The sequence below is a fragment of the Stomoxys calcitrans genome, chromosome 2, assembly GCF_963082655.1.
Source record: "Stomoxys calcitrans chromosome 2, idStoCalc2.1, whole genome shotgun sequence".
Classification (NCBI taxonomy): Eukaryota; Metazoa; Arthropoda; class Insecta; order Diptera; family Muscidae; genus Stomoxys; species Stomoxys calcitrans.
This window is the reverse complement of record NC_081553.1, coordinates 237,031,001-237,058,185: the sequence shown is the minus strand read 5'-3', so window position 1 is coordinate 237,058,185 and position 27,185 is coordinate 237,031,001. Positions and strand designations below refer to the sequence as shown.

General features: G+C 40.2%; 2 protein-coding genes across 2 annotated transcripts; one reads left to right on the top strand and one right to left on the bottom strand.

The window, feature by feature from the left end:
- Positions 1 to 498: 498 nt before the first annotated feature.
- Positions 499 to 7,294, top strand: LOC106088879 (uncharacterized). Its single transcript, XM_059361806.1, has 7 exons — positions 499 to 636; positions 718 to 875; positions 950 to 1,063; positions 5,326 to 5,536; positions 5,682 to 5,833; positions 6,960 to 7,073; positions 7,174 to 7,294. The coding sequence occupies exons 1-7, from the start codon at positions 499 to 501 to the stop codon at positions 7,292 to 7,294; spliced, it is 1,008 nt and encodes a 335-aa protein (XP_059217789.1).
- Positions 7,295 to 9,380: 2,086 nt separating this feature from the next.
- Positions 9,381 to 25,709, bottom strand: LOC106088886 (uncharacterized). Its single transcript, XM_059363151.1, is given in 6 exon segments — positions 9,381 to 9,608; positions 9,675 to 9,785; positions 9,850 to 10,061; positions 11,136 to 11,315; positions 24,415 to 24,639; positions 24,734 to 25,709. Coding segments are annotated over 6 exon segments (1,218 nt in total). The 5' UTR covers positions 25,025 to 25,709; the 3' UTR covers positions 9,381 to 9,409.
- Positions 25,710 to 27,185: the final 1,476 nt, after the last annotated feature.

Genomic DNA, 27,185 nt, shown 5'->3' with positions numbered 1-27,185 from the left:
GGCAAGCAGCCGAATGACAGCGGAAATGCAAGGTCCTTATTAAAAAGTGCATAATTAATTACTTTACATTGTAGATTAACTGCAGTGACTGCCTGAAGGCAGTGGGCCAGCAAGGACGAAAGCGAATCATAAACACAACATCTGAAGCAGCAGCAACAACTACAGCATCATCAGAGGCAACAACATTAATTTGAATTACAACGTCTTCGAGTGCTTGCTGTACAGTTTCTGGGTTTTTTTTTCTTACGATAGGGAAACAAAGCAAAGCGGCAAGAGATACAAAATCCTTGTGCATGGAGAGGCAGGGCCTCCTTTGTTGGCTTTACTGATTAGATGACCACTGCCTCCACCTCGCTTGGCATTCACTTTTGGGTGCGCTGAAGTGCAAGAGTTTGATTAAATATTAAAACTATTAATTGGATCCGTTGGCTTTGGCGTTGCCATTGGAGAAAAAGTCTTCCAATGGCCTCCCCCTGCACGCTGCTGCTGCTAATGACAATGATCTGTGCGGCCATTTCCTTGTCTTCATGCGTTCGAGGACAGGCACTGCCAATGAACGATACAAATACCAGTGATTTGCCGGTGCTAAAGAGAAGTCGACGTTATTTGGATTTTACCAAGGGAGCTCGCATTTCGGTGAGTTGGCTTGAAATGTTTGATTGCGAATCTCGCAGAGAATAATTTGTCCTTGGCCCTGCCTTTTCTTAATTAACACAGTGGCGTTGTAATGTGAAGAACAACATCCTTAAGGTGAATACCTTGTGGGCCTATGGCTATGGTTTTCGTGCTAATTTTCCATTTCCCGACAAAGCGGACAGGCTGCGTCCCTTCTACAAGAGAGATGTGTTTCAGGGCTTGTCTGATGTGCTGGATGGGTAGGTGTTGTGTGTTAACTTCTTCTCAGTGTTAATCGCGCTTGGCTTAGTTCTTATATTTTGTGTGTTTGCAGGCACGGCTTGGATGGCTCCGCATGTTTACTCAAATCATTTTGTACAGCCCATTTGGCTTCGGATAGGGATGTGGGAAAAGGCATGTTGTTCAAGCTGCTCAAGTTGTTATTCACGTAAGTTGATATTGGCATTTGTTTTTCAAACTAAAGGATATGAAGCGTCTGACACCACATTTTGGAAGTCTTGGTAAAAAATCGGCGACGAAATTTGGTCTGAAATACGCTGGTAATTTTTAATATTTATACCCACCATCATTGTAAGGGGGAATATACTAGTCGCGCCATTGTATTTGCAACACTTCGAAATATTGACCTGCGACCGCGTAAGGTGTGAAGATCTGCTTGATATTTTAAGCCGATCTTGCCACGCCTTTCCATTGAAGAAAACTAATTTGTTCGTTTGCCTATATAAATTGATCATCTATTTTCACTACTTGAACCCCTAGAAGTAGTAACTTCCATCCAGTTTAATTAAAATTTGGTAAGCTAAGTATTGTAATGCTAAAACTTACACCTAAACTTACCTCCTAAAAAGGCACCATAAAAACCAAGTCCCTGTTGGAATTCTTGAGCCTCATTTCTCCCATGTCGCCCAGATAAGATTATTAATTGATATAAGCCCCAGACAATGGGAGTCTGAACTCCGGTATCTTATATATACGCGTAAAGAACACCAGCTCCGTGTTCGCTGGGTTGGTCCTCAACCCATTTCTGGTAGCCAAACGCGACAACCTCTTCAGTGACCCTTTTATGCTCTCGCTGATCGTCGACAGAAACTTGCCGCGGACCAGCAGCACGACGTCGTGCGCATAAGCGATAATCCTCGTGCCGCTCCCACCGAAATTCATCAGGATTTCATTAATCACGAGGTTCCACATTATCGGAGAGAACACCCCTTCTTGCGGTGTTCCTCTGGTCACTTCCTTCTGACCACACATTCTCCCAGGTTTGTATTAATAATCCTGCCATAAAGCATATTATTTGTCCATTGGAAGATTTAAGGGTGAATCCCCGTGCGGTCCAGTGCGGCGACTATCGCCCCAATCTCCTCAATATCCAAGAAGGCCGCCAAAATGTAATTCATCTGTCGGAGAGACGTCTCGACCTCCTGGAAGACCTCGTGGAGGGCCGTCTCCACCGACCTGCCTTTGAGGTATTCGTGTTGTGCCCCACTGAAGTTCTCCGGCGTCAGTCCCCCTCTCACCTTCAAGTCAATCAGTCTTTCCAGTGTTTTCCGCAAATCTATTTACAGACTAATAGGCCTATAATCCTTCGTCGCACTGTGGTTTATTCTTCCCGCCTTGGGGATAAAGCCCACCTTGACTTCCCTCCATGCCCTCGGTATGTAGGACCATGCCAGGCTGGCCCTGAAGATCTGCTGAAGCCATGGCATGGTGACTACAAGGGATTCCTGCAGCAGTGCCGGGATAATTCCGTCAGGACCGGCCGAATTAAATGGCCGGAAAGTGCGGATCACCCATGCTATCTTCTCCTCGTCTACGATGTCTCTGATGAGGTTATCCGTTAAGGCCACATTTGTAGGTATTGCGATGTCCTGATCGTCGACCTCTTCCTGGCCGCTTGGGAATGAGATTCCATCAGGAGTTCCGACCTATAAAGTATATATACAATACTTCTGATCGTCGTTAAATTCTAAGACAATTTAACGATATCACAGTCTTTAAAATTGAGATATTAATTTCTTGAATACGCAGGTTAAGTTCTTCAATGGGCCAAATCGGACTATATATAGATATAGCTGTGACATAGACCGATATACCGGTTTAGGGTCTTAAGCCCGAAAAAGGTGCATTTATTATGCGATTTCGATGAAATTGATACCAGTGAGTTGTTATAGGCCTCCCGACACCCGACTTAAATATGGTATTTAGATATAGCTGTCATATGGACCGATCTGCTGATTAAGGGTCTTGAGCGCATAAAAGCTGCATTTATAACCCGATTTCGCTGAAACTTGCAATAGTGAGTTATTTTAAGCCTTCCATCGTCACACGTAAATATGGTTCAAATCGGACCATGTTTAGATATAGCTGTTAAATCGACCGATCTGCCGATTGAAGGTCTTAAGGCCATAAAAGCCGCAATTATTATCCGATTTCTCTAAAATTTTAAACAGTGAGTTGTTTTAGGCCTCCAGACATTCGACTTAAATATGGTTAAGATCAGGCCATCGGGGTCTGACATTCGACTCCGCAGTCCGTACCCCGACTCCTCGAGTCTAAGTCGGAGTCGGGGTATTAAACCGGAGTCGAAGTTTGGTTCGAAGTAAAGCACGCTTGCCCCGACTTAGAACCACCCTCCGACTCAGGCGTCAAAACCTCGACTCTGGTCGATTCCAAAGCACTGGTTCAGATCGGACCATATTTAGATATAGCTGTCATGTAGACCGATCTGCTGATTAAGGGTTTTAAGCCCATAACCTCCGCAATTATTATACGATTTCGGTAAAATTTGATATAGTGAGTTGTTTAAAGCCTCCCGATAACCGATTCAAATATGGTTCAGATCGGTCTATATTCAGTTATTGCTACCATATAGAGCGATCTGCCGATTAAGGGTCTTGAGCCCACAAAAGCTGCATTTATAACCCAATTTTGTTGGAAATTTAAGCAGTGAGTTCTTTTAAGCCTTCCGTCATAGATTGGACTATATTTAGATATAGCTGCCATATAGACCGGTCAGCCGATTAAGGGTCGTAAGCCCATAAATGCAGCAATTATTATCCGATTTCTCTGAAATTTGAAATCGTGAGTTGATTAAAGCCTCCCGATATCCAACTCAAATATGGTTCAGATCGGTCTTTATTCAGATATAACTGCCATATTGACCGATCTATCGATTAAGGGTCTTAATCCCGATTTCTCTGAAATTTGACTCATTGTCTTCTATTAAGCCTCTCGCCACTCGACCATCATATGGGGCAGATCGGGTTTTACTTAGATATAGCTGCCATGTAGACCGATCTTCCAGTTTAGGGTCTTAATCCAATAAAAAGTGGATTTGTTGCCCGACTTCGCTGAAACTGTGACATGTATAAGAGTTCTCGGGACCTGAATGAAATATGATCCACACCAGCCTCCAATTGCATATTACCATGGATTTGGTGGTGGAGTTGTTATGAAAGAGGATGGTTAATTTATCCATGGTGGTGGGTATCCAATGTTCGGCATGGCCGAACTTAACATGTTTTTACTTGTTTTATTATGAATTGATGAATAAAGATAATATTACTTAGTACTTGCTAACCAGGCTAACCACCGTAGCGCAAAGGTTAGCATGTTCGCCTATGATGCTGAACGCCTGGGTTCGAATCCTGGCGAGACCATCAGAAAAAAATGTTCAGCGGTGGTTTTCCCCACCTAATGCTGGCAAACATTTGTGAGGTACTATGCCATGTAAAACTTCTCTCCAAAGGGGTGTCGCACTGCGGCACGCCGTTCCGAATCGGCTATAAAAAGGAGGCCCCTTATCATTGAGCTTAAACTTAAATAGGACTGCACTCATTGATATGTGAGAAGTTGGCCCCTGTTCCTTAGTGGAATGTTCATGGGCAAAATTTGCAATTTGCAGTTTTACTTGCTAAGTTCGACTCTTTGTCTACAAGCTATCTATCAATCCAATGCATGTTTTTTGTTGCAGCGATTGATTCATTTTCCTGAATGGTGAGGCATAATTCCCCGGAATGATAAGACATTTCCTTAAAGAAAAAAAAGCAATTGAGGAATATTTACATGTCACAAACTGTAGTGAGGACATCACCATCACTACAAAATGTCATTCCTTGTGGTTTTTGATATTCTCCTCTGTTGCTTAATGGCCAACATTGTGGTGCATTGTTTTATTTCACAGGGCGAGTGTGGCATTTATGTAATAAAAGGGCCTGCAGGTTGACTCTCAAAACGCCTGAAACTGTGGCCATAATCAATCAATTAACACTTTCTAAAGCAGACAAGCCATAGTAGGGCACATGCATTTCGTTCTAATGAATGTCGCGAGTTTTTTTCTTTTTGAATTGATTTCTGCAACAACAACAACAACAACATCTACGGCAATGGCTTTCAATGAAGGTCCAAGGGAAACTTTCTCCTGCCAAGCCAGCCATTCGAAATGCTTGTCAGCTGCTAGCTCAGAGTTTTCCAAAAACCCCAAAAGTTCCAATGAAACAGTTACAGTTTGATTTCTGTTGTGTGAATAGTACAAATTGCTGGGCACAAATCGAGAAGCGTTCATCGACATTGGTAACAGTGCAGTGAATGGAGAATGTCGTGTTGCACTAAAATGTCATTTGGTCGTGTAGTTGCCTTTGGTCTTTGTGTCGTTCTGTTCTTTACGCACTCCACAACAAATTTAGCCAGAGCTTCCTTGTCGGTGGCGGGACAGGCATCAGGCTCAAGTGATACGGATAAGGAAATTGCATTTATTTCCGTCAACGGAAGTCATCTGGATGTCAGCAAAACAGCATTGCGCAGCTCAACGCTCAAGGCAGAGTCAGACAGCTCAGCAGTCAGCCAGACATTGAAGCGGGGCAAACGATATTTAGATTTCTTGGAGACCAGTCGCATGATTGTGGGTAGTATATTCAAGTGCATGCACACACACACACACACACACACATATGCATGCAAACAAATAAAAACAAATCAGGGTGTCGTATTAAAACTGTCTGCAACAACTGACTCTCTCTCTCTGTTTCTCACTCTTCCTTCCACAGTTTCGGGTCAATGTGAAGAACAACATAATTCCTAAGCCAACGATATGGGCCCATGGCTATGGCTTCCGTTGCAATTATCCAATTGAAAACGATAGGAAAGTAAGGCCCTTCCGTCGTGATACCTACGAGGTATTGGGTGATTTAATGCAAAAGTAAGTCTTCTCGATGGCAAGGGAAAAGCAGCACACAAATTGACTTGGCTACTACAATGGGAGCGGGTATCTAAAGAAATCAAGATAGCCGGCTAAGCTTGCTCTTTGACAAAACATTTGTCAAAGAGTTGTCCATTTGGATTAATCACACGCGAAAAGTAGCATTTTGATACTATTTATATCCTCGACCATGCAGTGGTCTACAGCATGTTTACATTTGTTTGTAAAGCCTAGTGCAGACTACGACTTTTCTCAGGAACAACTGTCAAAACGCATTAAAAAAATGGTGACAAGTGGTACTGAGTTCTATGAGCAAAATAGTAGTGACATGTCGCTGCATCAAGATAAATTTCGCACAATGTTAATTGGAAATGCTTACGAAATGGTCCAAATCAACTCTGCTGTTGTTGTTTGACTTTTGCTTTTGTCTGAAAATGGAAAGAGTCCTTCGGATTTCGAAATAATTTAATAGGCATTTTCGCTGTGAATGCAGTCTGTACTAGGCTTAAGGCCAAAAGAGGTCTATCTCCAATTGACAAAGAATCATTTCTAAGTTCTATGTCTTCCGTCTGTCTTTTAAATAATTGTTGCCTAATCGGTCATTAGCCTGGTATAGCTCCCATATAAACGGATTTGCTGGTGTGATTGTAATTTAAAGCTTATCGGCGTCTTATGTTTCATTGCTTTCGAATGCGATTTAAATAAAGCAGCTCCCATGTGTCCTAGGCTGGTTGACTTGTGAAATTTTCCCCTTGGATTTGCAAATTGGGTCCAGGAAGATTTAACTCAAAAGACTTTTTGCAAACATTCCTAAGAAGTTACATCTTAATCACGCAAGAGGGAGAATTGCAATTGGATAGCGGGCTTAAAACTCATAGCCACTACGCCTTCGTCTCTATGAGATGGAGGTCCTTTATCATTGAGCTTAATTTGGAATAGGACCGCATTCACTCATATGAGAGTGGCTCGTTGTTCCTCAATGGAATATTATATTTAGTAGATGAAGATAGTTCTAAAGGATTGTATTTTATGTCATCTGAAATTAAATGAATTTGAGATACATCTTCCTGGAACCCATGCTCATCGGTCAAACCATTAAGTTATATGTTACAACCTTAAATCATAGCATTGGCTTCGATGGACAGGCCTGTATTTTAAAGGCTTACTGTGCAGCTCACTTGGACGATGATACACAACCAAATGGGGGCATTCTGTTTAAGCTTCTCAAATATATATTCACGTAAGAGTTTTTGAAATAAGAAATCCTAGATTTAAAAAGTAAAACTAAAATTAAATATTCTAACAATAATAAATAAACTTTTCCCCTTACTTTTTTGTAGGCTTAACAGTGAGGACAAACGCCACTTCCCCTATTTACACCATGGAAATTGCCAACAGATCTTGCATAGCCATTGTCCGCTGAGCTTCAACAATATATCCCCCTTTACAGATGATGTGTGACCTTGGATGTTGCCTGAATATAAACTGCGATCAATAAAACTGAATTTGAAGTTATAAAGCTTTTTACTTCCATACACAGGATGGGTAGCGAACTAATTTTGCCATTTAGAAGGTAACACCTTCAACTAATGGCCTAAAGCTTAATAAAAAATAGGTTAGGTTAGGTTGAAAAGAGGGTGCGGATATTAATCCCATCCCCACCACTATGGACCTAAGCTAGGAGTTCCGTGCTACTTACAAAATCCCTAATTTCTTTCCATATCACGGCCCTAAGCCGGTTAATGTCTGGTATTGTGTCCCCACCAAAGTACCGGTGTCTGTTAGATGCGAAAGCCGCGCAATAATGAAAGCTATACAAATGTTGTTTAGAAGTTCAAAAATTTTTGTATGGGTTCATTTAAAAGTTTCAAAAGTTTAATTTAATATCACCAGACTAATCGGCTAATATCACCAGACTAAAGGCTAATCAGCAGATCGCTTTGAAGGGAAGTTACATCAGATTATAGACCTTTTGAACTGAACTTGAAACGGTTGTTGGAACTCAAAATATAACACTACGTGCGAATTTCAGTCAAATCGTGCGAATTTCTTAGTTGGAGATCGTTTTATATGGGAGCTATAACCACATCTAAACCGATATGGCCCATTTGCAATTCCCGACGACATACATCAAAAAGAAGTATCTGTGCAAAATTTGAAGCGGATGTCTTTATTCGTTCGGCCGCTGTCGTGATTTGTACAGACAGACGTGCCTAGATCGATTTAACGATCAAGGATACATATCCTTCAAGGCTTGGCAGATCAATATTTGCGGGCGTTATAAACGCATTGATCCTATGGTGAAGGATGTAAAATGTGCTAAGTTTTGGATACCCACAACCATGGATTCTGTTAAAAATTTACTCAATATGAACTTAGTTGAAGGGCATCCTTTTACTTTTCGTACCAAATTTCTGCCAAACCAGACAGAAATGTCGTGCGTTGGTATGTTGTATTTGAATCGTATTAATTGCGAAAACGCATCTATGATACAATTACCACATTAACCAAGCTCGACAATCCTGCTTTTTAGCTGTACTTTTCCCAATGCGTGTATTTTTGTGTAATGACAAACATTCTGTCTGTGGTAAATTACTCTTCTTCCATACCACACATTATTTGGTTCATCCGTTGGAAGTTGTATTGATGGCTTCGAACGCTAAGACAACGTCAATGGTTCCCGCTATTGTAAAATTAAATTTTACAATGAACAGATTTTTACGCACTCAAATTGTATTAAAACATTTTATTTATTTGTTTAACAAATATTATATAATGGCGTCCATATTTTAAGTACAAAGCGCGATGACAGGAATACAAGTGTGACGCCGTCAATTCTTAATAACCTCCTTTGTTTGGTATTGAATTGATACCAAATGGTATTAAATATTTTTGCCAATAACGCTAACACAATGATACCACGTGGTATTGGAAAAGTACCATAATTTTTCTATCAGTGTAGCTGCTATATTGACCGATTAACCGACATAGTATCTAAATCCCGCAAAAGACGCTTTTATTGTAGGATTTCTCTGGAATTTGACGCAGTGACTTGTATTAAGCTTCCCGTCATCCGACCAGAATATGATCCAGATCATACTATATTTAGATATAGTTGCCATATAGACCGATCTACCCCTAGAATCGGATTTATAGCCTGATTTTGCTGAAATTGTGCCTTGTATAAGAGTTCTTAGGACCTGAATCAAATATGATCCAAACCAGCCCCTATTTAGATATAACTATAATTTATTTTATTTAATTTAATTTTTTTGGTTTATGGTATGCTGAAAACAGTGGGTTTTTGTTATTGTCAGCTGCTTTTTTTTCTATGAGTGTATCCAGGGCCACGAACTTACTGTTAGAAAACTGATGGATAGCTCTATCCATCAGTTTTCTGTCACAACGTGTAGGAATTTCTACGCAGCCCATACATACATTGTTCGAAATAAAATTTTTTTTTAAACTTCTCAGTGCTTTCGCAGCCCCTTTCCCATAAATAGACCCAAGAATAACATAGCCCTAACATGTATTTGTGTTATTTTTTTATTGTGTCATTAGTAAGCCATCCATATCTCAGTGATGTTCATAGTAGCCTGGGGGTGGGGTTGAATATTTGCCAAAAGCCAATTCCAGCAGGGAAAAGCTACAGTCATATTGGCTCGAACAGTCCACAAAGGAGTCTGCAGAGCGTGCTCTACGATAGGCTCTATCATAAACAGGCATATCAGAGTCCTCATCGAGTTCACGTCTGTAAATACGCTGCTTGGGGAGACTAAAAAAAAAAACAAATCTGCCTTTAAATCGAATGATAAGCTAGAAAACTTGATGGAAACTTTACCTGAATATAGCACGCAACATTTCTCCAATCATGCCCATTTTGGTGTTCTGGAAATATTGGCGACTTTCACACAACGCCCTTAGAACACAATCGCGACCATTGTAGCCCATGCTGAAAAAAGTGGAAAGAAATAAATGAGTTGGGAGGAAAAAGGGCAAGTTTTTTAGAACCCCACTTATCTACGAAGCTTTCAATTTCATTATACAGAGCTCGGCGTGATCTTCGATGCCACATGGCCACGGGTATGGGACGTTTGGCAAAGCCGTGCAAATGATTTAAAATCCATGTGGTGTTGGGCAGATCATAGGCAACACCCCAATTGAGGCCAAAAGCCATGTAATTGAATCGCGGGTTTCCAATAATGCCGACAGTGAAACAAACCGCCACCTAAGGGAATGAAGTCACAATGCCGTTTTGGGGGTATAAAAACTTAAAAATTAACAAAACTGCAATAAAATAAGTCAAGGCCCTAAAATAGAAGGTTTACACTAGAGCCTCGTTTTGCGCATTTGATGGAGCCGGAAATAAGCTGCGTAAATCGAAACGACTCAAAATTACTATTTTTTATTAAATCCTTTTGAATTACAGAATAAAAATTGTAAACCAATTTGAACGAATTTAAAAATGCAGAAGAAACGAAGCTATTAGGGTAAATAGATGCTTAACGAGGCTCATTCTTAAGTTGTACATTCATAGAAAATTAGGACAATGACAACTATGATACACCCTACACTATTCGTAACAACCTAACCATTCAATCACTTGCACTTAGTTAACAAAATGCCACCGCGGAATGTGGCCAACAATTCTGACAGAAATGAATTATTAAGGCACATATTAACACGTACTTCGTATTAAGTTCCACGACCATTGGTCTATAGTGGAAGATACTTTGCCGGCATAATCTTGATGGTTGCACAGCATATTCTGGAGTATTTTTAATTTTTCCCTTGTCTGTTTGAATGCGATGATGAAAGTTTTCGAAATAAATCACAGCAATTGACAGACGGACTACCAAAAATCATCATATCCATCTTAATCAAAGTTTTTGCGCCTTAATCGGAGTTGCACATTAATGCTCTTAGCTATAGTACGCTTGTTTTACATGGGACTGCGTCAAAGGAAAAAGGCTGAACTCTCAGGATTTGGTCGCAGTTGTATGCCTTAATTCATATGACCCAGCTCTATGGCTTATTTTATAGCGTGAGTGCAATGTCACGCCTTGGATAAAGTTTACACAAGAAATTATAATTTAACAGAAACAAAAGAAAAATGTATCTTCAACTTTGTTGAATGCAACACATTCAACTCGTAAATAATTCATGTTGCACATGCACACTCGCTCTCTGACATATTGCGAAATATTGTTCTGGCACACACACACACGCACACACACACACACACACACACACACACACTGTCATACATTCAAACACACTCAAAGCACACATTGTGACATACAGAAAAGGATGCTCCTTCCGGAAACGAAAGATATCGCTTCGGACGAGAAAGTAAACGTTGCTGCAATGACATTGACGATGATTTCGACGATACCGAGGACGACGGCGATGATGATGATGATGACGATGAGAGTGTGTGTTGTGGGATAGGTGGCTCTGGTGACGACGAAGATGACCACAACTCTGAAGATGCTGCTGATGACAATGACAATGAATTTGTCGTCGATGATGCCCATGATGTAGACACATTTTCTCTTGTGGTTTTATTGTTCATCCCGTCCGTGTTACACGTTGTTGTTACCGATAATAAATCATTACCCCCAGTGCCACCAAGCGATTTAAGCTGCAATGTGTCAAGTACGACTTGATTTTTGACACTGAAATTGTTGCCCGTCGATATTGCGATGACATCAGCCCTGACAAGACTTTCACATGAGACAAAATTCGAGTTCTGCAGCAGGAAGAATTTTAACAAGTCACCGCAAGTCGAGAGGGCCACCAATATTTTGATGCAACATATTAGCCTGGGTTGGGAAGACTTAAGCGGAAACGCTTTCATCTTGTTGAAAGCTGAGCAAACAATGTAATGTGGCAATTTAGCAAAGGGTTAGCAAACGTGCAGTTTCCTACACCATTGTTGGCAGTATTAGTTTATAGATGCAAAGTTGAACATGCATCGGTCAAGGCATTAAGAACCAAAGAGTTAGTCTTAATTATTTAAGGTTTTTTTAATGCAAAGGGTAGCTGACATGAAGTGTTACCAAGTTTACACTGGTATATCTGTCAAACTAGAAATGACTGCTACATGATATTTGTTTGATTGACAACTTATTATACCCTCTATGATGGGATGGGGGTATACTAACATCGTAACTTATCCAAATAATGAACTGAGACCCAACAAAGTGTATATTCTTGACCAATTTGACATTCCAAGTCTTTTTAGCCATGTCCGTCCGTCTGTCGGTCGAAAGCACGTTAACTTTCGTAGGAGTAAAGCTTAAAATGCAGGCCGATTGGGATTCTAAATGGGCCAAATCGGTTAATGTTTGGATATTGGTGTCCTATAAACCGATCTCCTGATTTGACTTCTTGAGCCTTAAGAGCGCGCAGTTCTTGTCCGATATGGTTGAAATTTTGCACATGGTGTTTGGTTATGTTTATCAACAACCGAGTATTGTCAGAATCGATTCATAACCTCATATAGCCGCCATATATACCGATCTTCGATCTTGACTTCTTGATCCTCTGGTGGGCGCAATTCTTATCCCATTTGACTGAAGTTTTAAGCGTAATAAAGTGACTGCCTAATATTTGGCTGGAAAATCATAGCCGGTATTGTTGGCGAAATCAAATACCTTAAAGTGAACAACATGTTTGTGTATCGCATCATTAACATGTTATATGATACTGGTTGCTTTGCCAAACGTCAAGGTTCATCAAGTGAAGGCTCGAATTTGAAAATTTTGACAATTTGACTCACGAGAATTTGAGCCAACAAACGGCCACCCGAAGTATAGGGAGCTGTGACCGCTCTGCAATAGTATTTATTAAGCCTGGTTTCAAAGGTGGTGGTTGTTTACCATGGACATAATAACATGTCTCAGCACTATCTTAAACATCACGTATAAACCAAGAAGTAAGAGCGTGCTAAGTTCGGCCGGGCCGAATCTTATATACCCTCCACAATGGATCGCATTTGTCGAGTTCTATGCGCAATATCTCTCCTTAGGCAAACAAAGAATATTGAATAAGACCTGTTAGGCTATTGGAGCTACATCAAGTTATTCGGACCATAAATGAATGCTGAACATTGTAGAAGTCATTGTGTAACATTTCAGTTCATTCGGATAAGAATTGCGCCTTGTAGTGGCTCAAGAAGCAAAATCGGGAGATCGCTTTATATGGGAGCTGTATCAAGCTATTTATCGATTCAGACCATATCAAACAGGTATATTAAAGGTCATGAGAGAAGCCGTTGTACAAATTTTCAGCCAAATCGAAATTGCGCCCTCTAGAGGCTCAAGAAGTCAAGATCCAACATCAGTTTATATGGTAGCTATATTAGGTTATGTACCGATTTGCATATTTAGCACTATTATTGGAAGCCATAACAAAATACCTCATGCAAAATTTCAGCCAAATCGGATGAGAATTGCTCCCACCAGCGGCTCAAGAAGTTAAGATCCAAGATCGGTTTATGTCAGCTATATCAGGTTATGAACCGATTTGAACCTTACTGAGAACAGTTGTTGGAAGCGATACCAAAACACTAGGTGCAAAATTGCAGTCAAATCGGATGAGAATTGCGCCCTCCAGAGGCTAAAGAAGTCAAAACCCAAGATCGGTTTATATGGCAGCTATATCTAAACATCGACCGATTTGGCCCATGCCAACTAACCTACACTAATAAAAAGTATTTGTACAAACTAGCTTTACTCCTTCGAAAGTTAGCGTGATTTCGACAGACAGACGGGCGGACATTGCTAGATCGACTTAAAATGACATGACGATTAAGAATATATGCACTTTGTGGGGTCTCAGACGCAGATTTCGAGGTGTTACAAACCGAATTACGAAATTACAATAGTATACTCCCATCCTATGGTGGAGGGTATAAAAATGGCTAGTAAATCAAGTTGCCCTTATCATTTCGTGCACTCAGTTGCTGTCCAATTCGCCGGATACCAATCCGATGGATTTTTCAGTTTGGACCATTTCAGAGAGCAAGCTAAAACCAGAGGTAAAATCACATCGCATAAAAGTGAATGGATTCTGAATTTTAGAATACTTCCACACATTTTTTTCATTTAAATCAAGAAAATATATTTTCACACAAAACAAGTAAGGAAAAGCAAAATTCGGGCGAGGCTTACTAAAAGCAAAATTGTATGGTAATCGAACAACAAATGCGACCTGTAGCTTGATTACAAGAATACATGGACAGACAGACGGACAGACATAGCTAAATCGAATGGAAAGGAACTCAAAGCCAATCATTATAATTAACAGTGGGTTCAGCTCGTCTCATTGTTATTTCTGCAATCCAATGCACAAAGTTATAATACCCTGTTTCACAACTGCGGTGTAGGATTTGTTTAATTTGATTTCGAATGGGAATCATACGAACTAGTTCTCAGCCATTCCTTCCTAGTTTTAGCTGCAGTGTAAATTGTGAAAATATTAAAAAAAAACATTTACTTTGTTCTCCTATGATTTCACTGGAATAATGTAAAGGAGCGATGCTGTATATGTTCACACATGGTTTTTTTCTTTTTCCCTTACAATGTTTGTGAATATCGCAAGTCTTTTTTTTTCTCCGCTGTTAATGAATTTGCTGTAAACAACATTCACGTGAACATGTGAAATAATAGGTCGTATTAGAAACAAAATTTCACTTCCACACATTTCATTTATAACCGAATGGTCCAAAGAAGTCTAAAGTTGAGGTCGGCTTGCTCTAATCTATATACCCTACATTATGGGTGGAGTAGGCCAAATTTTCCGAAGATAACATGCAATGTATCATGGAAGCAACAAATAAAATCCACATGATGAAGAAATAAAAACTGAATAGAAGTGTCTTTAAATGTTTAATATTTTTATGGTAAGATGCTAAGTTTAAAAAAAAATTAATTATCCAAAAAATAATAATTGGGCATCATTAGAGATGGGTTTCAACCGCGTAAATACCCAACACTTCTTCGTATTCTTTGTATATAAACATGACCTTCTGATCTCATAAAGTCGGATTTTAGTTATATATAGCCGCTATACAGACCGATTTCCCGACTTAAAGTCTTGAGGCAATAAATTGATAATTTTTCATCCGATTTTGATGAAATTTGGCACAGTGAGTTCTGGTAGACCCCTATTGATTTCTGTGAAGTGCGGTTCAGATCGGACTATATTTGGATATAGCTGCCCTTAGACCGACCATTCAATTTCCCGATATAGGGTATTAAGACCATAAAAGATCCATTTATTACCTGAATTCGGTGAAATTTGGCACAGTACGTTCTGGTAGACCCCTACCCATTCTGGCATAAACCGTTGGGCGATCGCCGTGCGAAAAGCAAGAGTTTTTCAAAAGATGTTTGTTTTTGTTGCTATTGGCATTGTTGGATTTGAATAAGCAAGTCGTCTTAAAGATCCCAATTCAAACTCAGATGTGTACTTTACAACCCATGGTGTGTGAAGCACCATGATCCATTTGACATCGTCCGCTAATGAATTTTCTTGGTCGAAAATGAAATTGCCATACGCATAGCCAGTCAAATGCTTCTACCAACAACACACTTTTGCTGACCTTTAAATGCTTTTTACTATGCTCTTCTTTGAATAGAAAGGCCGGTCTAAAGCCGGACAATATCCTGCAATGGAATCTCAATAGCATCTTTATTTTAAAGTTTTGGTTCTTCGGCTAGTACCAATAAGGAAAAATCTTATATGTTGGGACAATGTTTTTTTTTAGTGTGAATATCAGAACAAAACACTGTTAGATCGTGGACCGAAGTCCAAAATTTCAATAAAATTCGAATACGAACCATGCCCTTCAAGTGCTTCGGCCCATTTACCGACGAACATTTCATCGAAGTACGGGGTGCAAACTTGTCAATGAGTGCTGTCCAATTCAAGTTGTGGCCTAATGATAAGAGACCTTTTTTATAGTCAAGTCCGAACGACGCGAGGTATGGCTTCCATGCATGACATAGTAACTCACAAATGGCGCCAGCATTAGGAGTTGATTACCTCCGCTGAACAATTTTCGGAGGTTTTCGCCAGCATTTAACGTTAGGGGCGAACCGATTTTGATGCAATTTTGCACACGTGTTGCGACAATTGTACCCCATATAAAATTTTGTGAAAATCGCAATAACAATGTGGCTATTTACGACTTAAAGCTTATATGGGATAAAATATATATATACGGAAGCTGCTTGTATCTTAATTTGAACCAATTGTGATAAAATTTTGCGCTCATGTTGATTTGTGCAGAAGTAACGTTACAAGAATTAGTACGCTGATCACAAGAATACATGAACAGACAGACGGACAGACGAACAGCTATAATTAACAATGGCTCTCCTCCTTCATAGCGTTGCAAACATGGATAGTTATAACACCTTACACCCCTTTGCAGGCCACCGTAGCGCAGATATTGGCATGTTCGCCTATGACGCAGAACGCCTGGTTTCGAATCCTGGCGAGAAGAACAAAAAAATTTTTCATCGGTGGTTATCCCCTGCTAATGTTGGAAACATTTGTGAGGTACTATGCCATGTAAAAACTTCTCCCCGAAAAGGTATCGCACTGTGGTACGCCGTTCAGTATCGGCCTAAAAAGGAGGCCCCTTATCATTGAACTTAAACTTCAATCGAACAGCACTCATTGAAGTGTCAGCAGTTTACCCAGAAGTGCACTAGACCGAAGCTAAATATGAAATACTCACAACATTCGTAAAGGAAAAAGGATGCTAATAATGGTTATACCCACCAGTATAAAATGCAACACCATGTTCAACTTGCAACACATTGTTAATATCGATGGTCAAAATCATTGCAGTGCTCGTTGTTGGCCATAAACTTTTAACTTTCCAAATTATTCTCCAATATGAACATTGCCATTTATTGCCCAATACAGCCCAATGTACATGTGAGCAGATTAAATTTACAATCAACAGGCATTAGTGTAGTGCCGAGACAAAAAGAGAAGGTGGAACGAGCCAGAGAGCTCTATATGGTGTCTACGTCCCATTGCTCGTTATGTGTCGTAACGTTACATTTAACAGCAACACTCATTGCAGCTTATGTTGCTGTCCGCTTGAGCACTTTAATGACCTAATGCCAGTTGCGGAGGATCGTAGGTGAGAAAATACAAATCGATTTCAGCATCCAGGACGTCAGAGACATCCGTGTTTCAACACCACTTGTCGAGGGTGGTTATTGCGTGCACATTGCAAGCAGCTTCCGTATGCAGGCTGCAAGTTGAACTGCATGCATGTCTTGCCACTTGACGGGCAACAATTGTTAGAGTCATGTACAACTGGCATGTACAAGCAAGTGGCAAACAGACATGAATTGCGACTACGTTGCCAAAGTCTGTGTCATTTGAATTATTAACAAAGTGCTGGGTTTGTTTTCTTGCTTGCCTCTCAATCCAAACAAGTGCAGAGCCTGTGAGGTTTCGATTTTGATGTGGCAAATTGAGAACAGTGTTATGACTTAAGAGCCAACAAGCTTACAAATGCAAGTGATATCAAGTCAATGATGGTGAGCCGGTCTCTAAAGGCTACAATTCAAAAATGAAATTTTAAAAACGCTTGACGCCAGATGATATTGTTATAGCATAGTTAAGCTAGTACAATTATTTTTACAATCGAACTAAGACTGAGTTGTCATGGTGTTACATGCCGTTCACAAGTAGAATTCATTGAAGTGAGTGAATTTTTTTTGCATTGCGATTCACACTTTAAATGGAATCAATACCCCAGTGTACATGGCATTGTAATCCTTGGAGCTGGAGTTCATCGATTGCTCCTCAAACTTAATCTTCCTGTTACCTAGGAGACAGTGTTGCACAAGTTGCCAATCGAAATTAATTGAATTGCCATTGCCAGACAACCTACATGTGAATGTGTTTGTAAGCTATCGTCCATGTAGATGTGTGCTTCATCAGACACAAGTATCTGCTTCATTGCATTTTCCATGCTGATTGGCATGACTTGGATGATGGTGTGCATTTGAAACGCTGTTTGTCTGCATGCAACTTGATTGGAAAACTTGCAACTTTGTAGCATTGTGTCGCTTGAATTGCATTTCACTTCCCTACGAGAAATTATTATCCCGAATGGTGGCATAAAAATGTTATAACAACAAGAAATGCTTCGCGGAGAAAACTATTCAGCTTTTATGCGAGAAATGAATGTTAAGTGCAGAGATTTTGCAATTAGCTGCTAAAGTTTCTTTGCTCGGTACCAAAGCAGTACCCGTAACAAATGAATTCCAGTCATTATAAACAGGAAAAAAAAAATACAACAGCCTGAAGTTGGTTCGTGCTGTGAACATGGCGAAGACTTCAAATGCGACAATACTATCAGTTATATCAGCTTAGGTTGAGTGTGAGGCACCGCTGCCAGCGACACAGTCTTCAATTGACGGAACCCTAGTATTGCCATCTGGAATATCATGTTATACGGATGGATCAAAACTAGAGAGCTGAGTGGGCCTGGGGATCTACATTGAGTGGTCGTGTGTTACCATCTTAACGGACAGTAAACTGGCCATAAGGGCACGAACAGTCTCGGAGTTTAAGAATGAGATTAACTCCTACTCTGAGAATGGCACGATCTGGATCATTTATGTACTGGGTCATAGTGGAGTAAGGGGGAATGAAAAAGCAGACGATTTGGCAGTGAACGCCAGAGGACTGCCGTCAACAATCGTGCTTAAACGGACGCAGTCCGAGTTGAGAGCGTGGGCTACGCACATGTAACACTGTGGAATAGCGAAACAGTCGGTAGAACGGGGAGATCCGGATCGTGATCTTGAGTAAGAAGGAGGTCAAAATAGCTTTCGGTATCATAACAGGACACTTGGGACTGCGAGCTCACTTATGCAAAATCGGTGCAGCAAGTGATATCATGTGCAGGGCATGTGGGGAAAATGATGAGACGTTGAAGCATTTCCTATGTTATTGTCCGGCTTTCACGGCTAACAAACACCGGTACTTATTTGGGGACACAATATCAGACATAAACCAACTTAGGGATGCGGTATGGAAAACAATTAGGGGTTCTGTAAGCAGCACGGAACTCCTGACTTTAATTTTCTTTTTTGAGGTTACTTTTTAGTTGTTAGAGCGCATAACAAGCCGATTACTGGGTTAGGTGTATGTCTATAACGGCATGGGGAGGATCAATATCAGCACCCTTTTTTCAACCTAACCTATATCAGCTTTAGAAAAGCAACATCCCACATGCAAAATTCAAGTCAAACTGAATGCGAAGCAAAACAAAGTTGCCCATGAACATTCTACTGAGGAACAGGGGCAAACTTTTCACATATCAATGAGTTCAGTCAGATTCAAGTTTTAAGCCCAATGATAAGGGGCCCCATTTTTATAGACGAGTCCGAGCGGCGTGCCGAAGTGCGACAACTTTTTGGGGAGAAGTTTTTACAAATGTCACCAGCATCAGGAAAGGATAACCACCGAAGAAAATTATTCTGATGATCTCGCCAGGATTCAAACCCTGGCCTTCAGCGTCATAGGAATAAATGCTAACCTCTGCACTACTGGGGCCTCCAACCAAACTGTATAAATATCTTAATTAGTAGAGACGTTTTACATGTCTAAATGGAAACCAAGAAAGTTTTACCAATCCTTAGAGCTGTTTGAAACGGAATGAGGAAGAATTACAGCCTCCCATTCTTGTAGGAGTGTTGCTTCAAAAAATAATAATCCCAAGTTTTTCCTACTCCAATCGCTGCTTAGTGTTAACATAACACTTGACACCAAGATAAACTTATTTTGAAGAATTACCTTTTTAGCACTTAATCAAAAGTAAATCGGTTTTTATTTATTAACCGAAACGCTGACAGATCCGATTTCTTGTGATAATATTCCTAATGGTCATGCTGCTGCTTTATCACATGGATGAGAATTGAAGAGAAACACTTAAACTATGAAAAATTACGGCAGTCAACGCAGAAGGGTGAGAGAGAGAGAGAGAGGGAGGAAGAGAGATACGACAGATATGTGAAAATACAAATGAAGTTGTTGAGATTGAGATCAAAAGTTAATGACAATCTTATTAATGGACGATTTCGTTGTTTTGTGGCCATTTATATCTTCCGACAGTCATATGGTGCAAATCTATGAACATAGTTACATATGTATAAAGATATGCGTGTGTGTATGTGTGTGAGCCTCTTCTATGGCTGATGAGAAGAAACAATGAAAACGAAGATAAATCGTAACAATGGCAGGAGTAGAGCAAGCGGGCGGGCGGGCGGGCGGTCGGACGAGCGAGCACAAAGCACCACTCACAATATTTTATGTCCTGTTAACCTAAGGCGGATATGTCCATGTCCATGTCAATGTTGCTCGAGCTGCTGATGTTGTTGTTTGACAGAAACCAATATTCTCTGCACCAGACAAAAGACCAATTTTTCCTCCAATTGTTTAGCATTCACAAGGAAAACAAAATAACAGCAAAAACAACAACAACAACAAGAAAAAATCGACATCAATGAAGATGAGGTCCAAATTCAGTTTTGGCCTAAAAACATAAACATCCGTAGGCGGTCATGTACCGCAAAAATGAGAATGGAAATAACGTCACAGTGAGAATATAAAATTGAAATGGGAATAGAACAGAGGGCATGTCGGCCACCGCCACCAACGATAGCCTATCAATGATGGCCAAGCGTATGAAGTAGAAACAGTGGAAGAGGAGAAAGAAGAAGCATAATAACCGAAAGGAGAACTGCAGAAATTTAATAAAACCAAAACAAACATTTAGGTCGCCCCACTTCCAATAATTTGCCAATAAAACGAATTCCGATTAATAAGGCAATCGAAATGTTGAGAAATAAACAGGATTCGATTCACTCACACACTCATCAGCCCACCTCGCCCACACGCAGAGGCATACACGCACTTGGCCATTCGATGCTTGGCCATGTGAGTAAATAGTTATTCATAATGGTACGTTTCTCACTTGAAACGCATGTTTCAATAGCAACGCATGCACACGCACACATACACACACATTCTCGCAATTCAACAAATGTCCCCTTTCTGATTGAACATTGACGAAATAGCAATGAAGCAGGCAATTTAATTGGAAAACCGCATCGATATACTCACTAGCAACGTCATGCATTCATATCAATTTGTAATTTCTAATAAAATGTTGAATACCAAGCCACAACAAAAAGCCAGAGTTGCCAGACGAGCTGAGTTTTTTTTGGGAAATTACTATTGAATTGGTTTTCTTAAGAAACAATGGAGGGCAAGGGTTTTGATATTCAATATTAACAATTAAAAAGGCGTTAATTTCGGAAAAACCTAACGTAAGTCACTGTATCAAATTTCAGTTAAATCAGATTATAAATGCGCCTTTTATGGGGCCAAGACTTTAAATCGAGATATCGGTCTATATGACAGCTATATCCAAATCAAGACCGAAAATGCCGAAGAGCCTGACACAACTCAATGACCCAAATTTCGGCAAAATATGACAATAAATGCGCCTTTTATGGTTCAAAAAACCTAAATCGAGAGATCGGACTATATGGCAGCTATATCCAAATCTGGACCGATCTGAGCCAAATTGAAGTAGGATGTCGAAGGTCCTAACATAACTCACTGTCCAAAATTTCGGCGTCATCGAACTATAAATGCGCCTTTTATGGGCTCAAAACCTTAAGTCGAGAGATCGGTCTATATGGCAGCTATATCCAAATCTGGGCCGATCCCTGCCATATGGCAGAAGTATGTTGAGGGGTTTAACTTAACTCACTGTCACAAATTTCGGCGATATCGGACAATACATGCGCCTTTTATGGGCCCAAAGCCTTAAATCGAGAGATCGGTCTATATGGCAGCTATATCCAAACATAGACCGATCTGCGGCTAACTGAAGAAGAATGTCGGGAGGACTAACACAACTCACTGTCCCAAATTTCAACAATATCGGATATCGGACAATAAATGGGCCTCTTATTGGCCCAAGATCTTAAATGGGCGGATCGGTCTATATGGCAGCTATATCTAAATCTGAACCGATCTGGACCAAACTGAAGAAGGATGTAGAGTGGCCTAACACAATTCACTGTCTCATATTTCAGCAAAATCGGATAATAAATGTGGCTTTTATGAGCCTAAGACGTTAAATCGGCAGATCGGGGATATAGGGGGGCTGTGTCACTACATTGTCCGATATAGCCCATTTTCGAACTTAACCTGCCTGTGGACAAAAAAAGAATCTGTGCGAAGTTTCAGCTCAATATCTCTATTTTTAAAGACTCTTGCGCGATTTCAAGAGACAGACGGACGGACAGCCTTAGATTTTTTTGCTGATCAAGAATATATATACTTTATAGGTTCGGAAATGAATATTTCGATGTGTTGCAAACGGAATGACAAAATTAATATACCCCCATCCTTCGGTGGTGGGTATAGTTAAGGGATTTAAGCAAGTTTTTCAATAAAGACTAATAAATGAAAATTCTTTTTTCTTACCAAAAAATGCAAAATATACACTTTTCACATTTTTTGACTTCAAAACTGTATAGCATTTAATTGAAAAATCAAATGTGGACACTTTTGTCACAAATCCAAATCATGCATAAAAATGAAAATCGAACCCCAAATGCCTTCGTAAATTGCAAAATACAAAGGAAGGTCTCGGTCAAAATTGTAAAAAGAAAAAAAATAGAAGTCGAATATTGCCGAAACAAGACGAGATATTGTAGACCTCAAGCGGAGTTTTTTCTGCAAAGATTTTTGAGGGTGAGATTTGGCAGCCCCAAGAAATTTTTCAAAATTCCGAGGTGACTAATTTTACAGTGAATGGCGCCCGGACAACCTTGAAATTTTTCACACGATCTCGCTAACACCTCAGCGCCAACCATTCTGAGTTTCGAAGAGATGTATCTACGTTCTCACACGGCATATTTTTTACAAGGTTTTTTTTCGATTTTCTTCCACTGTGCAGCGTGAATTTCACTCGCCGAACCATGTGAGGTATTGTTACATCTTGTTGTTACCACCACCATGCCATTTGGCAACGCTACCAGTTTTAATATAACGAATTTGGTGCGACACACAAACATTTTGTTTACTTTGAGCCGTTTGAGTTCGCCAACAATAGCCGATTGTGATTTTCCAGCCCAGTAGAATGCAATTATGCTATTACGTTTGATTTTCTTTTTAAGTAATGTCGAAAGCCAATGTTTTTGTTGGCTTCCAAACAATACAATGAGCCGTCAATAAAACACATATGATGTTGCTGTCATTTCTAGTTTGACAGTTATGCTAGTTCGAACTAAGTTACACCTTGTGTCAGCTACCTTGTATTTATGCAATCCCAAGTAATCTACATATAACAGGTATTTGCAATAAATTCCAAGCGGCTGGCGTATTTGCTTGAAGTATTGTATATTAGCTTTCGACGGACGGACAGACATCACTAAATCCAGCTATATAGAGTTTCATGACGAGTTGGCCCTTAGAGAACTACGACTTGCGCGTTACGATCCTTTGTACTAACATTTCCTTCTTTTTGCTTCTAACATTCCTTAATATCAGATGGAGTGGAATTTCTTGCTAAGATCAGACCAGATTCAGTTCAAAAATTCACAAAACGCTAACATGGCAACATTCAATGGATATGTGTGTTTGACCAAAAACCCCTACAAAGGGAATGCTCCGACAAAGGCTGCAGCTGGTTGGTTGGTTGGCTGGCTGGTTGTCCAGCATTATTCACTCAATGCTTGGTTTGGTTGGGTTTAAATCAATACTTCATTTTATAGCCACATATTAAATGTGGTCGAAGCAATGAAATGCCCATTTCTCCTAAGACCACCAACATAAATGGCCACGTGCACAAAACACAAGTAGAGAATTGTATTATTTTTATTCGACTGTAAATTTAAAAGTTCGAGTTCTTAATTAATTCAAAGGGTGTATCGCTCCCAGATGAAAATACTGCCTTTTACTTTTACGGCTTTTTACTGATACTGCCTTTTATGATAACTGAAGGAGGCGCAGCCTTCCCCTTGCGTAAAATTATAAAAATGTCATGAACCAGAGAAGGTTTAACAGATTTAAGTAAATTTTTGTATTCATCCCTACCCAAGGAGGCCATATGGACAGATGCAGATAATAAGGGATTTCATTCTATCTTCCCATCAAAATTTGGGCCCAATAAGGAACGGCAATAAGGAACCCAACTTAGAAGTATTTGAGAGTATCTGAATGATAGGTTGAACATCATAAAACAACACGCCGGGGCAGTTTGCAACATGTATATGGGTCTAAGCATGACCATGCCTCTAGCATTGAATGTGTTTGCCAAAATCTTTGGATAATGCTAAACTCGACTCGCTTTCAATTTCCTTCTGAGGCTGTCGCCTCATTTAATGCCTAATTATGCAGCTGTTATAACATGAAGCTTGGAGACATTCATTGGAAATATTTGGACGTCGTTAGAGACCTTTGGTGGCTTTTCCATAGGCTACCCCTGGCCAATGTGGACAACTGACCTAATGTACCTCACGAACTTACCCAGTTATAAGGGTCTCCAATTTCCCATAGAGATCTCTTCGATGGCGTCGCTTTATTAGGGCGCCTTTATCATCTTTTGCCCCAAAGCCTTTGGCATGCTCCAAGACCCATGTGGAATTGGGCAAGTCATAGGCTATGCCCCAATTCAGGCCCATACTGAGATACTGGTAGTTGGGGTTGCCAATGACACCAGTGGTCAGGCAAACAGCAGTCTGCAAAAGAAAAGTTCCAATTTCAACATTTATCGCTTTGTTATATTTTGCTATGTTTTGTTTTTTGTTTCCTTTCCTTGCGAAGGCAACTTACGGAAAATGACGAACCCACAGGGAAGGCAATGAAACGTTTAGCCCTCGAATGAATCTCATCAGCATCGACAATACTGTGGCGACCACTGGCAGTGGTGCGGGTGTTGTCGCTGACACTAACATTGTGCAAATCAATTCCATTTACATTGTCTGCTTTTGAGGCGACCTTTTGGTGGTCGGCTTCAATGTCCACCCATCCAGAGGCCGCATCACAGAGGTGATATTTTAGTGGACACACAACAAGCAGGAGGGCCATGGCCCCACTCAACTTCAACACTTTTGTCAATTTCATGGCCTTCTTTGTTTTGCAATTGAAGAACTTTGGCTGGAACTTTGATGCAGTGTGGTATGCTTCCTGACCGAAAAACCAAATGGAATTAAGCGATTCGACCACACACTCTCACGCACACACACTCGAAGACGACTTTCGACATAAAACACACATTCACTCGCCAACAATGTTGGCCCTGTGTGTGGTAGACTCGGTTGACACGCACTTTAAACGGCGTTTCTGTCGCACCACACCCACAGACACACCAACTTGATTGGCTTTGGTAGAAGTCCATTCCGTTACGCCCCAAACAAAAGAAGAAAGCCACTCTTCACCGCTGCCAACCATTTGCACTTTCACAAGATCTCCCCTACTGCGTCTTCTGGTCTCTTCTCTTCGATGATTTCGGTTCTGTTCTGTTCTGTGCTGTCCATTGGCCGTAATTGAGGACAACTTCTTCATGGCTGTTAATTAAATTAGTTTTTTTAGTAACAACAACAACAGCAGCAACCACAACAGCAGAAAGGAGGGCAAAAAAGTCGAAAATGTCTTCAAGTGGTTTTGTTTCACAACATTTCTTTCCATCACCACATTTCATCTGAGTTGTGTGTGTGAGTGTGTCAGTTTTACTTTGCATGCGTATGTGAGTGAGTGTTTTGTGAGCAGTTTTGGTTGAGTGCTTCATGGGATGCCCCCGAAAGCACTCATTAACAAGAATCTCCTCAAATAATGACGGTCTTGCCCACTAACACTGTGGCCAATGCTGCTGCCGCTGCCAAAGTGGGCCAACACACTAATTGCTGAGAATTTGATTTCCATTACTTGGCCAAGTCTTTGCAGAAACTTTTCCATTTAAGATAAGATCAAATTCTATTTCCTAATAGGTTTAACATTGTGCCTCAAGATAAACAATCCAAGAGATTATGTACTGCGTCTCTGCATCTATCTCTGCTGACGTTTTTTTTCCTTGGATGTGGACAGTGGTTTGAAGTATTTGAAATTTGTTTTGAGTTTCTAGTTGGTAGTTTAAAATATGAGATTGTTCTTTAGCTTCTATATGCGTAGGTATATTTATTAGATGGATCGGCCCTGCTCTGCTTCAGCTTCTGTTAGAAAATAAGTGTTACCAATGTTAAACTGGTATAACCAGAAATGACAGCTACAAGATATTTGTTTTATTGATAGTTGCTACTGAATTTATTTAAAAAGAAAGTTATTCTTCATAGAGTTCAAGAATTATAGTGTGATTGCGTTGTATTTGGCTAAACAGTCTATTGTTGCCGAACTCAAACACCCTAAAGTGGACAAAATGTTCGTGTATCGCACTAAAAATCGTAATAATTATGACGGTAGCTTGTCGTACTCCATGGTGGTGGTAAAAAAAGAAGAAAAAAGGCATTAAGTTCGATCGGGCCGAACTTAAGATACCCACCACCTCGGGTACATATGTAAACCATCTTTCGTCATAATCCGGTGAAAAATTTATTATTTATACACCCACAGCAGCTATATCCAAATATGGTCCGATTTGGTCCAAATTCGGTGAGGGCGTTGAGTGGCCTTATAAATACAAGTCACTGTTCAATTTTGGCTCAATACTGGTCTTTTTCGCAGCTATATCCAAATATAGCCCAATCTGAACCGTAAAGGACACAGATATCGAAAACCCTAATATAAATCACTCAGTAAAATATCAGCGAAATCGGATAATGAATACGCCTTTTATGGCGCCAAGACCTTAAATCGAGGGATCAGTATATATGGCAGCTATATCTAAATCTAGACCGATTTGAGTTATCTTCAAGAAGGATATTGAGAGACTTAACACAACTCACTGTTCTAAATTTCAACAAAATCGGAAAAAGATGTCATTTTTATGGGTCTAAGACCTAAAATCGAGAGATCGTACTATGTCGCAGTAATATCCAAATCTGAACCGATCTGAGCCAAATTGAAAAAAGATGTCGAAGGGCCTAACACAACTCACTGTCCCAAATCTAAGGGAAATCGGACAATAAGTGGGCTTTTTATGGGCCCAAGATGTTAAATCGAAACAACGGTCTATATGGCAGATATATCTAAATCTGAACCAATCTGGACCAAACTGAAGAAGGTTGTCGAGTGGCCTAACAAAAGTCACTGTCTCATATTTCATCAAAATCGGATAATAAATGTATCTATA